The 17,500-nt window shown below is 43.6% G+C and overlaps 1 protein-coding gene across 3 annotated transcripts in view; it reads right to left on the reverse strand.

The window, feature by feature from the left end:
- Window positions 1-5,015: 5,015 nt before the first annotated feature.
- LOC122635207 (rhombotin-1-like) overlaps window positions 5,016-17,500 on the reverse strand; it is a 61,753-nt gene continuing 49,268 nt past the window's right edge. For all 3 annotated transcript variants that reach the window (XM_043825158.1, XM_043825156.1, XM_043825157.1), the window contains 4 exons: window positions 12,097-12,208; window positions 10,658-10,921; window positions 5,601-5,835; window positions 5,016-5,400 (listed from right to left, as the gene is read on the reverse strand). In XM_043825158.1, the coding sequence (XP_043681093.1) occupies window positions 5,239-5,400; window positions 5,601-5,835; window positions 10,658-10,921; window positions 12,097-12,185 (750 nt within the window). In that variant the 5' untranslated portion in view covers window positions 12,186-12,208 and the 3' untranslated portion in view covers window positions 5,016-5,238. The remainder of the gene's footprint in view (window positions 5,401-5,600; window positions 5,836-10,657; window positions 10,922-12,096; window positions 12,209-17,500) is intronic.

A 17,500-nucleotide genomic window follows, 5' to 3' on the forward strand; every position in this document is an offset into this window, starting at 1 on the left:
TTTTTCTTTTTACCCGTAATATTGAAATTCCGTTGCGAGTGCATCGAATTTTGATTTTGTGTTTGAATTGGATCTGCTCGAATCCTCGTCGTTTTGTCTTTTTATATCCGTCAACGACATCATTTTCCTGCGTTAGCCAACAAGAAATTTAATTGAAGGTTAAAACTGTGACGTGCGATTCGAGAAAGACGTCGTTTAAAAAATAGAGAAAAAAAAAAGAAAAACAGGGAAGAGGGAAACATTGATAAGTTCAAATAGATGAACGCTCTTTCGTTTCGCTCGTAGCCTCGTTGCAAACTCGACGACGTTCTAGAAGTCGGAGTCGGAGTTAGGAAAACAGTTCTTCTCGATACTTTCGAGCGATAAAACATGAAATATGAAGGTTGCCAAGGTTCCGTTCGGTGTAGCCGGTCCGAGTAGAAGAGGATGTGCAGATCATAACGCGGCCGGGTTTTATACACCCCTGCTGTCTGCCTGAGTTACTTCGCTTGGCTATTTCAAAGGAAATTCTTTCTTTCTTTCTTTCTTTGTACACTCTATACGTCTCTATCAAAGACCCTATGAGAAAGTGCGTTTCCTTCTCCACTAGAACGTGCTATACCAGCTTCTCTCCTCGCTTCGTGGCATTTCCTTCCTAAGAAGAAGAAGAAGAAGAAGAAGAAGAAAAAGAAAAGTAAAAAAAAAGAAAGGATTCAAGGAAAAGGAAACGATTTGTAATTCTTCTTCGAGAAGACAATAATTCCGAAAAACGAAGTACCGTATTTCCTTCCTGTATATCGTTCAGGAAAATATCTCTCGATCATTGATCGACGATCTCTTACGATATCGTTTTCGGAAAAAATAAACGATTACGATAAGCAATGGTTAAGGTATGTCGTGCGTTAAACGAAAGAGAGGAAACAGGGAGAGAAACGAAGGTGGGGAGAGAGAAAGAAAGAGAGAGAGAGAAAGAGAGAGAGAGAGAGAGAGAGAGAGAGGATAAGGAACAAGTACGGCGATATTTTTTTTCCTGGGAAAAAGTAGGGAAAGATTAATTGGAAGCTTCCTGGAGGATGAGAGAGAGAGAGAGAGAGAGAGAGAGAGAGAGAGAGAAGAGAGGCTGAACAGTAGGAGCAGAGCCGGGGGCGAGCTTTTTGCCGAACACATAATGCATAGCAAAGCATGACACCCTTATCTCGGGATCTTTAATTCCGAGAGCTGCCGCGAGGGGGTTGGACCAACGTCATTTGTCGGTTGCATCGCGTCGGGCCACAGGCGGTCAGAGTGCCTGGATAACGCGCCACGGCATCCTCGTATAGGGGCTGGAAATTGCCTTGGCTGATTTCATTTCGGGACCAGATTATTTTAAGGGGACCTCATCCTCTTTCTCTATCTATCTATCTCTAACTCTGTCTTTCTCTTGTTAGCTCTTTCTCTCTCTTTCATCCTCTTCTATATCTATATTGCGTAATTAATGCGATACGCACCGAGTTAGGGAGGAACGTCTTCGAAGGTCGACCGCGGAAAATCCGATTAATTTACAAGCTCGCGTACGAGAAGAGTTTAAACGATCGAAAACGTCCTTCGCGTATAATTGTGTTTCGGATATATAAGAAGAGTTCTTTCCTTTCGTACCCTTTTTCCTTTCTAATTGTTTTTGAAGGATTTTATAAAAGATCTACGAAAGATATCGTAAGATTTGTCGCTTCTTCTTGGTCGTTCGGAATTTTTAAAGATGATTAGATCGCACGGATATGTCGTAAAAATCTTTATGTAAAAATTGTTGATCGATGTTACGTCGATAGATGTATGTAGAAAATTGCGATAAGAAGAGGGTAGAAAATGTGAAGGTAGAAAAATATATTAGAATACCCACCTTTCTTCTCGTATCAGCAAATCATTATCCCCGAAGTACGAAGGTGTTTATATTAAAAGCCATTGAACTACGTAGCCGTAACGCGCACGCTACGTATTCGCGTATGTATGCGTGTTTCAGCGACGCACGAATATATGTAAATCCCTGAAGAATCTATCGTTTGCGTAAAATCTCATCAAAATTCCGCCTCCCTGATTAAGGCTTAATTTCCGGCCTTGGAACCGAACGTACATACGTGCGTACGTACGAACGAACGAACGAATGAACGAACGAACGAACGTATGTATGTACGTACGTACGAAGAAGGGAACGAGAACAGAAGGTGGGATCGTAACGATATCGTGTAGAAACCGGTCGATAAAGAGATACCGAATTAATACTAAACTCATCGAGAGATACGTGAGACATATACACGTTTTCTCATACACATAGGTACGCGATACTTTTCAAAAGAAAGCAAGATATATATATATCGTCTAAAAACCACGAAATTTAATAAATCGAATATCCCTTCGACGTCGTTCGACAAAGCAAAGTCTTTGACAAAAATGTTCGTTATCTTTTTATAAGAAGAAAAAAAAAGAAGCGAAAGAAAAAAAAAAAAAGAAATAATCTAGAGAAAGAGGGAGAGAAAGAGAAAGGGACAAGCAACGTGCACCACGTAGTTTTAAGAAGTTTTTCAACGTGTCCCTATTATAAAGTCTTCACCGAGCATAATAACGTTTGACTCCGTGGGTCTTGGAAAGCATTAGGGAAATCGCATTTGTTCTCTCTCTCTCTCTCTTTCTCTCTCTCCCAATCTTATCCCCTTTTCTTTCTTTCTTTCTTTTCTCTCTCTTTCTCTCTCTCTCTCTCTCTCTCTCTCTCTCTCCTTCTCCTCCTCGTTCCACGAGTCGTAACTCAGCGACGACCAATACGGTCCCGTACGGAAGGTAAACCGAACTCGAATACCGCGTGCGGTATTTTCCCTTCGTTTCGCGATTTCGATGGTAGTTCGATTGCGAGGAGGGCCGCTCTGGCCTCTCGCGTTCTTCGAAAGACCATAAATAGCCCGAACGGAATAGTAGGAGGGCTGGTAGATGGGGGAAGAATAGGTAGTATACGTGGTCTGGGCGGAACGAAATTCGCTTTGGTGATAGCTCTTTCTCTTTCTCTCCTCTACGTAGCTCTCTAATGTTCTGGAAGTGAAATAAAAATGCTCCTCGAATGTATCAGATTGTATTTATAAGAATGTTATATTTCCTCGGTAGTAATGGGAGCCCCTACAGAGCCGATCGTAAATATATCGGTAATGCGCTAGTAAACGATATTATATACAGATGAATAACAAAAACGTTCTTGCGCTTGCTGGTGAGAGACGTTGGCGAGTGTAGGAAGGAAAGGACGAAAAATTGGGACGTGGAAGGGTTTCGAAGGACAGCGATTTGTGTTTTTTGTTAGAAAGATTCTCGAAATAGGCTGGGGATTGGGGGAGGAGGGAGGGTAAAGTTCTTTTTTTTTTCTTCGAGTGTTCATTGTTATTTTCTCGTGTTGTTGTTTTTGTTGTTCTTGTTGTTGCTTTTTTTGTTTTGTTTTTGTTTTTTTTTTTTTTTTTATTTGTTGCTTCTAATCTACGAGTACGACGACGGTAAGAAGTGCGCGTTGCGTTTATTTCGCGGTGCTTACTCTGTGAGAACATATTCTCTCGTATCTTTCTTTTGTACTTCATCGATACGCGGCCTCTCTCTCTCTCTCTCTCTCTCTCTCTCTCTCTCTCGAGCAGTTGTTTCTCTTTTTATTTTTTGTTTGTTTTTTAATGTTATTTATTTGTTAGCTCTCTTTTCCGACAATGTCGATCGACGGATTTGCGATTAGCTCGATCTTCATCTTTCGAGATGACGATTTATTTCGTTCTGATTTTTTTCTTTTCCTTTTCTTTTTTTCTTTCTTAAATAAGAACAAAAAAGAAATAATATTGTCGCACTTTGCTTCTTCAATTATACGTAGTATATTTACAGGTACGAGCGCGTCGGTCCTCCTCGATCGTCACCGTTAAAGCGGATCACCTTTTTGATCCTTTGGCGTGGATGCGTACTGCTCTCTCATCTCCTTCGTCTTCGTTTCTTTTTCCATCTTTGGTTTGAAAATTTAAAGCTCCGACCGGAGGTTAACAAAAAAAAAAAGAAAAGAAAAAGGGAAAGAAAAGAAAGAAAAAAAAAAAAAAAGAAAATACACGGGAACATTCGAAAATCGTGCGACTCGTTTCCGCATCCTTTTCTTTTTTTTCCTTTTGTTTTCCTTTCCTTAATTAATCATACGTCGTTAATCTTTGGTATCGGCTGTATGGAACTCGAGTTCGTGAACTCCCTTTAAAGGCATTATCAATTATAATACTCTTCCTGCGTTCTCTGTCTGGGGAAGAAAAAAAAGAAAAGAAAAAAAAAAAAAAAGAATAAAAAATAAAAAACGTCGAGAACGCGAAAAAGTCCTCGCGTACTAAAATGGCAAGATTCCCTAAATTTATTCAAGGAGACGTAAAGAGGAACAAGAAGAAGAAGAAGAAGAAGGAAATGTGAGAGGACGAAAAAGAACACAGGAATCGTTTGACTTTATCTACTTCTGTACTCTTCCTACTTCTTCTTCTTCTTCTTCTTCTTGTTCTTTTTCTTTCTCTCCCTCTTCTTTATTATCATCCCTCTACCTCAATGTCGCCGTCTCTTTCTCGCTCGAACAATCGGCTAATTGGAAGGATAAAAAACAACGAGAGCGAATTACGTTAACCGGTTTAACGAAGTAATAATAATCATAGAAAGACCTTAATCGTTAGACGTATACTCGTATAACCTCAGGCGCCCACTCGTGGAGTCGATATATTAGTGAGGATATTTACAGGTCGACTCCACCATTCTCTCTCTCTCTCTCTCTCTTTCTTTCGCACATATCACTCAGTCCTTCTTCTTTTTTCTTTACTTATCATTAGAAACATATCTTACACAGACTGTTCGTTTATGGTGTATCACGAGCACCGTTAATTTACAATATGATTCCCAAGAATCATCTTTGTCATCGTCATTGTCACACTTCGATTTTCTCCCTCTCTCTCTCTCTCTCTCTCTCTCTCTCTCTCTCTCTCTCTCTCTCTCTCTCTCTCTCTCTCTCTCTCTCTCTCTCTCTCTCTCTCTCTCTCTCTCTCTCTCTCTCTCTCTCTCTCGTAATTTTTGTCGTCGAGTTCCTTTACGTGACAAAAGAAAAATCATCCCTCCGTCCGGTTTAGATATTTTTCCCCGTTTCAATTGACGGAAGTTTTAGCCAACGAAGTTTAGCCGCGCAACACTCGACACGATTTCGGCCGATTAATAACCGCTGAGACATCTGAGCTTCTTCAGGGGTGGCAAGGCCTCGTCTCAGCTCGTCGGTGCTTGCATCGTCATCGGCAATGGTTTCACCGAGCCCAAACCGCCTGGCCCAGAGAGGCCGTTGTTATTCATGTCACCGGGTGCACGAGGCCCACCTACGCCTATGGCAGTTCCGTTCACCGTAGGACCTCCTCCACCTGACATCTGACCCTGAAGTCAGAAAACGTAATCGTTCGCTGAACACTCTCCAATAAACTAATGCATTTGCTTCTTTCGTGGTATTCAATTCTTATATAAATCTGTTCTTATATAATCTTCAAAATGAACGTCCTTTAGGCGAATCAAACTTTTCCGATTAATCGAACACCTTCCTTCGTCGGAAATTTCAACTCGTCGTTGATAAGACTTACGTTCGTCGCGTGATTATGAGGGCCCACCATCTGTCCTATCCCCTGGTGTCCCTGTAGAGGATTGTGACCAGGATGAACGTTCTGTCCAGGTGGCGTCGCCGTTGGTGGTAGTTGCCTTTTTATATAAGCCAGGGATGCTGGCGACTGCGGCGCCATATTGGCGAACCTCGCTTCGTAATCGTACTCGCAAAGGATTTTATTCTCGCACAGGTAAAACCGATCGCCGACGCAAAACCTGCAATCATAAATGAAACAACCCTTGTCCATCTCGTTATAACAAAATGAATGATAAATCAGTTACACGTACATCGTTCACCGTTACGAAAGATCTTTTATGACTAATCGATCAAATGATTATTAGATATTTATGGAAATGTATTTATAAGAAAAAATTCCTATAAAAAAGAAGGAATCGTAAAGAGTAAATATGCTAACAAGGAAACACCTGTTGATGCTCTGGCTTTAGTTAAGGTAGTAGGGTATGCGAAGGAAGCTGGAAGAATAAAGAAAGAAAGAGAAAGAGAGAAAGAAAGAAAGAAAAAGAGAAAGAGAGAGAGAGAGAGAGTCTATCAAAAGATGAACGGATACGTGTTAGAATATATGGAAAGTATCTACCGAACGCAATTTCCGAGGAAACGTAATTGACCCCGGTCATAGTAGGAGGGGAAGGAATATTTTTATCCTGTTCTTTTTTTCCTTTTTTTTTTCGACTTTTTTTTTTCCTTTTCTTTTTTTCTTCACTTTTTTTTTTTTTTTTTTTTTAATCCGAAAATGGTCGAACGTCAAAACGCGAAGAGTTTGATGGACGCTTGGAAATTTGTACCGATTGACAGTCGCAGAATTATCTCGCGCGATGTATCTGTCTCTCGTATTTCCATCTTCGTTCATATTTTTTTTTAGAGAGAGATAGAGTGGAGGGAGAAAGAGAAATATAAATCGATAGTAGGAAGAGGGGAGGGAAGGGGGGAAAAGAGAAGTAGTAGTAATAGTACTAGTAGTAGTAATATTAGTAGTAGAGTAGTAGTAATAATAGCAGTAGTAATAGTAGTAGTAGTAATAGTAGTAGTAGTAGTAGTAGTAGTAGGAACAGGAGAATGAGGAAGAGGAGGAGGAGGAGGAGGAGGAAGAGTAGGGAAAAAGGACGACGTTGGTCGATAACGAGCGCATCGCGACGTGCCGGACAAATAATTATTATCGGCCTTCTCTGTCCGCGAGCGGTGTCGTATCCGCTTTGATCCCGGCAGGAAATACGAGAGCGAAATACGAGAGCGCGCCGAGTCTGGCTCGTGGTAGATACTCTCGTAATCGCACAGCAAATAGAATTAGCGCCCATCGTGCACGCGGCCTCGCTGTTCTACCATAGCTTATACGAGCTTTCCCTCGTTTTCAAGCTGGCCCATAGCTCCTCCTCTTCCTCCTCCTCTTCTCATACTCCAACCACCTTCTCTCTCTCTCTCTCTCTCTCTCTCTTTCTCTTTCTCTTTTTTTTGTCTCTTCCTTTTCTCTTTTTTCCTCTCTCGCACATCATACGACTGACACGTCTGTGTTAAATGACGCCGCCGAGTAGTAGTCGACAGTGTCGCAATCCGAACTTTTTGTTTTCTTGAAAAAAGAAACGGAAAGGTACTTGGGTATTGTTTTATGGGTATCGGTCTTACTCGAAACGAAGTTAACTTTTCACTTCGTTAGAGCGTGCTACGACGGAAACTCGATTGAAACAGTTTTTTTAAAGATTTCTTTATGTAACATAAAAAGAAAAAGAAGAACATCGTAAGAATACGCTGATATTCCTGATAAGTAATAAAAGGTTAATGTACGTTAATACGGTAACGTTAAACGGACGATGACGAATGCATCGGTTTCTCTAGAGATTGCTTTGACAACGAACGCGTTAAAAGTATTTTGCATCTAGCTGCGACGATACAACTACTAACTACGCTCGAACGCGGAAGTGTTTTCAAAGCCTTTTCGGTATGCCCGTCTGGACTAGAGATAGAGATATTATCATAACTGCGCAGTCATTGGAATTATCGCAGAGCAGTACGAGCACACTCATTGCGTTGGATTTTCCATTATTATGCTCTCTCGCGAATAATGCCACCGCGCGAAAGGCTATCCTTTAATTCTCGCGGAAACGTTTCCCGTGCACGTTCACGATGATACCAAATGCGAGTTTACCTCTCTCTCTCTCTCTCTCTCTCTATCTCTCTCTCTGTCAGTGTCTCTCGTGTGACTAACGCGATTTTCATTCGAGCGAACGAACTAATTAGATAGACGTTTTCAAGCTTGGTACGATTTTTCTAATAGGCCAGTCGTTTAATCGCGTTACCACCCGAAAGAATTCCTTTATCAAAAGCCGGGGGCTTCGAAAGGTATCCCTCGCAGGAAAAATCTTATTAGCAAAAATGTTGGACCGGTAGAAGATCGTAGAAAACGTTTTCTCAAATCGAAACGTAAACCTTTCCATTTCTAAAACTTCCTAAAAAAGTAGGAAGCTGGGATGGACGCACGTATACGGTAACGCGAGTGCAAGAGAGTTTGAAATATTAATCGGCCGCTAGCACGAGCGAGAGTTGCTTCCTAAAGGATGTAAGAGTACAGTGTGCTAAGAGAGAAAAGGAGAGAGAATAAGGGAGAAGTTAAAATCACAAGAGAGAAAAAAGAGAATGGAGGTAGAGTGGGGGGAGAGAGAGAGAGAGAGAGAAGGAACATCGTCGTCTCGCCCTCGAGTTTGCATGGAAAATTTCAATCTGGGTGTACTCGGATAACTTGGCTGAATCTTTAACGAGGGTCACCGGGCTTTGCGAAACACCAACCGAGAGTCGTCCATAGAACGGCTGACTACGTAGGAAAGGGAAATAGAGACGCTACTATCGAGACGTAGAAAGAAAAGAGAACTGCGTATAAGTGGAAAAGGAAAAAAAAAAGAAAAGAAAGAAAGAAAGAGAGACAGAGAGTGTACTGCAGTTTGAATAAATAAATGTGATAGTCGGTGCCAATGTGTGACCCCATTAGGACCGCTTTACTGCCGACCCCAGTGGTGCCAGCATGCCCATAGCCCTCCAAGAGTAATACCTATGGTGCTTCGACGAATGCGAAATACCTAAAATGTAGCTGGTGTTTCTCGAACGTCTCTGAAATAGTTTCTGCTGAATCGAGAAAGTCCACGACGATTTTCTTGGTAAGCTTAACGGTTGGAAAAATATCATCCGTTCGATCGAGAGGAGTCAAGGATTTGTTTCTATCGTTTGTATACGATTCGACAGCGATAAAAAGAATACAAAAGTAAGAACATAAAAAACGGGATACTAATCGATATCAATTTTGTCATTCGCATCGATCATCCGTAGCCGGCAGGTGCGACGGAACAAGAATGCGAATGGTTGAGTACTGGTAAACGAGTGCGCGAGAAAGAGAGACAACGACGAAGAGAGAAAGAGAAAGAGAGGGAGGGAGAGAGAGAGAGAGAGAGAGAGAGAGATGTAGCTAATTGGATCGGTAAATCATCCCTCTGTCTAGGAGGGTGGCAACATAGTCACTGCCACCGGCAACCCTTTATTCCGTGTTATTACAGTCTAAAGTTACCCCGCGCGTAATTGTTGCTGTTTAATTGCAAGCTCTAAGTCGTCGTGTTACGCGACACAGCCATTGCTGCTCCCGCCGCCGCCTTCGTGCGCATATAATTGCCTTCTTCTAGTTTGCCGCGACAGAAGCTCTCTGACATTGCGCTAGAAAAATAATTGGACGTCGTTTTCTGCCACGGAATATGTTTACGATCTTCTTCGAAGGGTAGTCCTAAAGAATACGAAACAGGGACAAAATCGTGGATATATATATATATATTTTTTTTTTTCAGACATCGCAAAGAGGGAATCCGTATAGATATTCTTCGTTGCATAGAATATAGCGTAGTAGGAATCCTTGGAAGGTATTAAGGAGAAAAAAGTCGGACGTGCCAGTGAGTTGTTTCTGGCGGGTGCCCGTCGAAGACGGTTAAGTTATCATCGCGTCGCATCGTCGAAAAGAGGCCTGGAAGCCGACAGAGAATAGCCCTGCCGACGAGGGTATTGTCAAAGATAGACAATGCCCGACGATAAAAACGTAAAATTGATGCTCTTTTGTTCGCATTGTTTGAGAAGCTGTACAACGTTTGTCGCACGCCTGGCCGAGCCATTACTATTGGCTTGAAACTACAACCCTTCCTCCTCCGTTCTGTCTCTTTCTCTCCGTTCACTTCTCTCCTCCTCTTTCTCCTCCTCCTCCAGCTCCTCCACCTCTACCTCCCTTCTTCGAAACAGCACCGACAGCACGCTTCGTTCGCTCCTGACCAATGGCAACCCTCTCTCGTTCCAACCCTCCTCCTCCCCCTCACTTTCCCCGCCGTATCTCGCTTCCTCAATTCCAACGAGCCGTCAATAAGCCAGCTCACATTGTTGCGCGTTCCCGAGCTTTGTAGTTTCGCTATTTTACGTTCGTCCCCGCAACGCGATTCTTCTCTTGCTACGGTACACCACGGAAACCACGAGAGCAAGTTTTCCTACCTAGCAGAACGAAAATTCACCGTGGCTTTATGCCCGGCGAAACGTAAGCTCCAATAATCTCCAAACAAAATTTCTATTGCGTCGTGACGAAAAAGCGTGAATCTTTTTGTTCCCCATTGACTTTTAGAGAGTGAAGAAGAATATGAAAGGGGGGAAAAGAGTTAAGAGAGAAAGAGAGAGACGACCGAATAAAATGAAAAGTGGAATACGAATATAGCAAGGTACGACGATACAGTCGAGGGCGGAGGAGAGAGGGAGGAGGGTCAGAGCAAAGGGTGATTTCCCAGCTGGCCTGTAAAGCAATCCCCCGAGTCGACTTCTGTCTCGTTCAACTCATTCCCCGTCTTCTCTGGCTTTCCTCGAGTAGAGCTAGTACCTTACTTCGGGTATTGTAATTATCTTTGAAACTTACATCGCGCATTCCTAATTCAAAATGCAAGATATCTGTGTGTGTGTGTGTGTACATATTATATGTATATATATATATATCGTTGGAACGCGTAGAATATTACTTACCGGTGCGTACACTGTTGACAGGCGAAACAATCAAGATGATAGACGTTCGTTCTGGCTCGCATGACCATTTCGAAGGCCGGTATAGACTTGTTGCAGGCCGCGCAATATCCTGTATTCCCGAAGAGCCTGAGGTAGTCCCTCTTGCAGAGGATAAGGTTGGCCTTCGTATAGAGCGTAGAACCGACCTCGCCTAACCTACAGTCGCAGCATGCGCACTTGAGACAGTCCTCGTGCCAGTAAAGGTCCAGGGCTTTCAGAAGATACCTGTAAAACCGACCGTAGTTTCTCTTCTTACCGACCGTTCGCTTTAAGATACACATCGGTTAGCCATTGCCCTTCTTATTTCAACTCCGCCGATGGTTGGAAAATATATTCGGCGGAATAATTCGGTAAATTAAATTCGAAATTCTAAAAGCAATGCGCCGTTGTTCTCGACCGTTACTCTAAACGCGTTTCCTTGACACGATCGATCGATCGATGGATCGATGGATCGATGGATCGATAGATCGATAGATCGATCGATGAACCATCAGACCAATCGACCGCGACCGATCGATGATCGGCCGTTCATCGCTCGCGTAAAAAATTCAAAAGACGAACGATTCGGAATTAATTAACGCTACCCATTAATTCTATGCAATTAAATCGCGAAATGAAGAGAGAGTGAATGAAAGAGAGAAAGAGAGAGAGAGAGAGAGAGAAAACGAATCGTTAGTAGTCGATATGTGTTGATTTTTAAAAGGGTCGGGATACTAATGAAGCGACTACGCGGCGGGGGTTGCGCGAATAAAACGACTACTGCGAGGTAGAAACACAACTGAGATGATCGTTTATTGATCTACGTTTCGCATCAAAGAGCTAAATACATGCGGATTCGAATTCATATTCGTTTCGCTCGCTATCTCGGCGCTGCACGAACAATTTCACTCCCGACCGCTACCAATAGGTTAATAAGGATGTGTATTGTGTACTCGTTATCCACGTGTGCAAAAAAATTGCTCGGATACATAGGTATACTTTTTCCTTCCATCTGCCTTTTTTTTCTTTCTTTTTTTTTTTTTTTTTTAATCTACACACAGATAGATAGATATATACATAAAATTCCCAGCACGTATATCCGACAGTTTAGAACAATTCGAAATTTTCCCGTCGGTCAGTTAAATCGAAACAAACGCGATGGCTCTGATTGGAGGCTTTCAGAGCGGATACTGGATAACCGATCGAAATAAAAAAGTCGAGCGCTAGGAGCGATGTGCCTCGAATGCTTCTCGTTAAAAACGCTAATAGCCACGATCGAAAGTGGAGAGCACGAAATAATGGATACGGCTGCAGCTGATGGAGAGACGGAGGGGAGGGAGGAGGAGAAGGTGGAGGGGAAGGGGTGGGGAAACGATCGAAAAATCGTGTTTTCAAGTCGAAACTCCATTTGCCTGACCCACCTTTCCGTGATGGTTTTCCCACAACCGGCGCATTCCTGCTGCGTCGAACCGTTTTTATTCGTTTCCGACTTACTCACGTCCATAGTCATCCTGATCCCAGCTATAACGCCTCCTGCAACATGAACCAGGGAGGATCCTTAAAATAGATGTTTCATTTTTCTCTCGCTTTCCGCGTAATCGTAAAGACTCGAGAACTCGAGACGACGAACGTCTCTCGTTCCTTTTCCTTTACCACGAATGAGTTTGAACGATCGCATGGATCAAAATCGATACGTCGTTTCGATATACATACATGCATACATATAATTTTTCGATATAACGCGCGTACACTAATTTTCGATTTTGTCTGTCCTAACCGGTAGCAAAGCGTTAGATTTGGAGAAGTGCGATTCGAGTGCGATTCGAACGAACACATTTGTTGAAGCGTGAGCACACGTCTGTACCGCCGAAGCGATTCGGCGGGTGGAGAGCGCGAGAGGGTGGTTTGGCGGGTGGTGGACCGTTGAGAGGTGCGCGCGCGGCGAACCTCGGGAGGAGTGAAGGAGATTCGAGCGAAGGGGAGAAGAGGAGGGTAGGGTGGGCGACGCGGGGTGGCGGTGGGGGTAGAGGGAACGGCGCGCGCGACGCCAGAGGAAGGATTCCCGAGAGTGGAATGGGGAAAGGGTACACGGCGAGGCGCGGGGCTTAATTAATTAGCCGGATACTTTGAGTAACAATCCATTATTACATACAAACATCCTCGGCCCCGGGGCCAAGCTGCAGCTTTATGCTGCTAATTGGCCTTCTCAAAGCTGGGAGACCCGGGCACGAGTTATAAACGCTACTCCTCTCGCTCTCTCTCTCTCTCTCTCTCTCTCTCTTTCTCTCTCTCTCTCTCTCGTTCTCGTTCTCGTTCTCTATCTTCCTCGCTCACGTTGCCGTCGTATATACGTATGTATACCTTCATTCTATCCTTCTCTCTTTCTCTTTTGCATATACACATACATGAAGACACGCGTACAAGTAAAGTACATACAATTGCATAGAGATCTATGGAAAGAGTAGAAGAGAGAGAGAGAGAGAGAGAGAGAGATAGAGAGCAGCATGCGCGCGCCTACACATGCGCGCCAAACGAAGAAGAAAGAAGGAGAAAGAACGAGGAGAGACGGAGAGAGAGCGATCGTGGCTCGAAGAGAGAGGGAGAGAGAGAGAGAGAGAGAACGGATAGCGCTAATAACGCGCTCGTGGCGCAAAAAAAGGAAGAAGTATAATTGCCAGCCCTCGTGGCAGGTATTTTTCAAATAGGACCCCGTCCGTTAATTGGAGGGCAAATTAAAGAGGAGCCGCGGAGGAAAAAACATCGTTCCTCCATCGTGCACCCTCGTGTGCTCTCTCTCTCTCTCTCTCTGATCACCCCTCCTCCCACCCACCTCCTCTCTTCTCATAGCTTCACCACCGAGGCTCCGGCTCGACGAGATATCTGCTAGGCGCCTCGCGACTCGTCAAAACGAAGCGCGTCGCTTTTCCTCCACCTGTCTTTTGCTTTTTCCTTTTATTTTTATTTTATCTTTTTTATCATGCCTTTTCTTTGTCCAACCGATCGCCACAATCGGTTGGATCTACTTCCAACGACTATGAAACTACTTTGTAAACTCCGATAAAGTTGCTCTATGTACGATTATAATATATGTATACATATATATATATATATGTATATATCTATCTAAGTAAATTCGTCGATCGTTAAAAGAAAAAGCAAACAAAAATCGAGGGAAATATAGAAGCGTCGTGGATGCCAGACTCGAGGCGATTAAATCGCACAAATTGGATACGCGAACCGGTCTGTAATTTAATCTTTCAGCGCGTCACGGACCAGTATAAACTTGAGAGCTCGCGAGACACAAATAACAGACGGTGCAACGCATAGGTACATATATCTATGATCCTCGCGTACATCTCCGCGAATACACGAAATCCACAAAAGACGTTCTTGCGATCGGATTGCGTTGGGAGGAAGATGAGAGAGCGAGAAAGAGAGAGAGAGAAAGAGAGAGATAGTCGGCTCGAATGATAAATACGGTCGAGACCGCAATATCCTGATCCGTGGTAAGCGTACACCTACGTGGCCGTGGCCGTTCAACAACTCGATATTGTAGCATTGCCGCGTATCGACTGCATTCCTGTTACGTCCGACCGTTCTCGTCGTCCTCCTCCTCCTCCTTTCCTCCCTTCCTCTTATCCATCTTCTCCCTCTTCTCCTCGTCTCGGCTTCGCGCACGTTTCATTACGCGTCACTAGCATTGAATTTTTCCTCCCCCTTTCCTCTTTCGATTCCTATCGGCCCTTTGAATCCCTTTTTCCCCGAATGGCTAATCAACTTTAGCTACAACAATATCGTATCGCTTACCATCGTTGTTTTTACCATCGGTGTAGAGCAAGTATTAATTGCAACGAAAGCTGTAACACCGAGAATCGATAGATAAAGTTCTATGTAACTAAAATCGTTCAAAGTAATAAAAAGAAACGAGAGGAAATTCGAAACAATACACCATGAAAGTCCTGGATAGTGGGAAAAGTACGATATCCGATCGGCAACGTATAGGACTTTTTATTCGGTCAATATAAGAGAGGAGAGGCACCCTTCTGAGATTACGAAACTGCCCTAACAGCAATATGGGAGCACCTATAGCCACCCCGTCTTCTTTTCCTCCTCCTCCTCCTCCTCCTCCTCCTCCTCCTCCTCCTCCTCGACCACCCTTACCTTCCCATTCGCCACTCGGCCAAAACTCCGGACTATCCGTCGCGAGATATCCTGTCCAGCCGGACAGGGCTGGCGGGTGGTTTAATAAAAATGTCAAATATAAAGTAGCCGGCGGGGTCGGACATTTAGGAAATAAATAAATGTAAAAGAAGAGAGTGGGAGGGGAGACGAAGGAGGGAGGAAGGAAGAAGAAGAAGAAGAAGAAGACCGAGATGGAGTGGAATCCGAAGTAATACGCGACTGCAGAGAGGAAGGAGAGAGAAAGAAAAAGACAAAAAGAGGGTTTGACGGAATCTCTCTCTCTCTCTCTCTCTCTCTCTCTCTCACTCCTTGTAAGTCTCGTGCAAGTGGACGAAGTCCCACGTATAATATTTCTATCGAGGGAAAGAGAAGACAAAGGGAAAGAGAGAGAGAGAGAGAGAGAGAAGTTAGTATATCCCACCCTCCAACACGCGTATACTGAAATGCACTCTACGGTTTTCAATTTCATGGACATTTTTTTCGAGCGTTCTCGCGGGCGTTACCTTTTCCACTCGGAAATCGAGGGTGGACCGGACGAGGGGATGAAACGAAGAAGGGTTCGCAGTCTGATGTCTAGGATACCAGTAGTGTGGGTCCAAGTACCCGTAGAGATTTGAAAAAGAATGAATACGTATCTATAAAAAGGGAAAGGAATATAATATATCTTTTTTTTTTCGAGTAACGAAAAGATAATAGAAAATAAAAAAGATTTAATTCGACGATCGAAATCTTTCGCTGGCAAGACGACGAAATAATCGAGAAAGAAAGAGAGAGAGAGAGAGATAGGTGCTGGGACAGCGAGCACCATTGCAATTTCGGGGTTTAATAATGATCCCAGCCGACGACTCGAGACTGCCTCCCGTGTCATTATACTATGAAGTGGAGAGGTTGCTAATTAGTCATTAGCGGAGGAAAAAGACAGCAAGCAACGGGTGCTGTAGGACGGGCAGCAACCCCATCCGACGCGGCCGCATCGTCGTCGTCGTCGTCGTCGTCGTCGTCGTCGTCGTCGTCGACGGAGCACAGGTACGGGCAAACTCGAGCAAACAGGGTGTAGCTTCTAGCCTACGTCTAATTGGACCCCGGCGACGTAAGTTCTACTAATTGAGACCAGGCCTGTAACTATCAGCGGCCACGAGAGGGTCCTTTGGAATTTCTCATCCGGAAATCAACGATTTATTCTTTTCGGTTAATGATTCCTATTTTTTTATTCCTCTTTATATGTACTTATTTATGATCGTTATTTAATTGCGTACTCGTTACGTTATCGAATCGATATTTATCGAAACATGAAATCTATAGGTATATCGTCTAACATCGGTCCCGTTTCAATCGGAATGAGAATGCACGCGATAAAGCTTTACGTCGCAGAGCCAAGAAAGCTCCAGTTATAAAGCTCCCCGCCGACGTTACTTACAAATGTATGCAGTTTCTATGGTCGGTAGAGGGGGATGGAAAGGGGGATATCAGCGTGTATACCTTGCGGTCGAAAAGTTATTAGTTTCACTCGAGTAAGCGTGGAGCAGTTTACAAGCTATGACTAATTGGACCTCGGTAACGTACCTGCAAGTTCCGCTAATTGAGGCGGCCAGTTCGCTAACTACCAGAAGGGCTTTCGAAAATATAGGTATTCACGAGAAGAATACGGATTCAGAAATCAATAGGTACGGTACGATCCGTCGATTATAATTCACGAAATTCCTGAAATCCGATAAACTTCGTCGGCATTAATTAGACCCTGCTCTATTCATTAATGTCGCGTGTAAGACGTTTCGTTCGCGAAATTATTCTTTTTTTTTTTTCGCAAAAAAGAAAAAGAAGAGAAAAAGAAATTGGTGAGATCGTCAGGAAACGCGAAACCTGTCCCGCAATTAACTCTCCTCGATAACGAAATTGCTACAGTCCTATATCTCTGCATGTATGTATGTATGTACGGTATCTATGTATCTATGTAGGTACGTGTGTAAGAACCTTTAGTTGGAAGAAACATACAAGTTTGAACGGACGCATAACGAGCCCACCAGGGAACGACGAAGAAGAGAGTAAAGAGGAGAGCAAAGAGGAAGGATGGAGGAAGATAGGGTATAAGATGAGAAGAAAAGGGAGAAGGAAAGAGATAGACATACATACATACATATATATATATATATATATATATATATATATATATATATACATATAAAGTGATAGAAAGAGAGGGAGAGAGAGAGAGGATAGGCAGCGCCAAATTTTAATTTCACCCCTAACAAGGCAAGGCACGGAGGAGGGTGCTCCTCGGCCCCTTCAGGACCACGGGATTCCATCCTTCAGGATCATTATATCGCCAATTAGAAGATAGCGAAGCTCGCCGGCGCCTAACAAGCTTCCTGGGGAGACAGACCTTCTCCCGATTCGAGGCAAGTGCTATATACGCGCACGACGTATACATCTTTGTGAGCCGGTAACACCGCCTTCAGCCAGTGCAAAATGTAACAGCTGGAACTCCTTGACTTTTCGAAGTCATTCGTTCGCTTCTTTGCCAAACGAAAGGGACGAAAAAAGAGAAGAGAGAAGAGAAATAGAGAGAAAGAAGGAGAAAACGCTTGACGCAGTTCAGACTGCACGAAATATTTTAGCGATAATTAAAAATATATAAGAGCTAAG

The sequence above is a fragment of the Vespula pensylvanica genome, chromosome 17, assembly GCF_014466175.1.
Source record: "Vespula pensylvanica isolate Volc-1 chromosome 17, ASM1446617v1, whole genome shotgun sequence".
NCBI classification, from domain to species: domain Eukaryota; kingdom Metazoa; phylum Arthropoda; class Insecta; order Hymenoptera; family Vespidae; genus Vespula; species Vespula pensylvanica.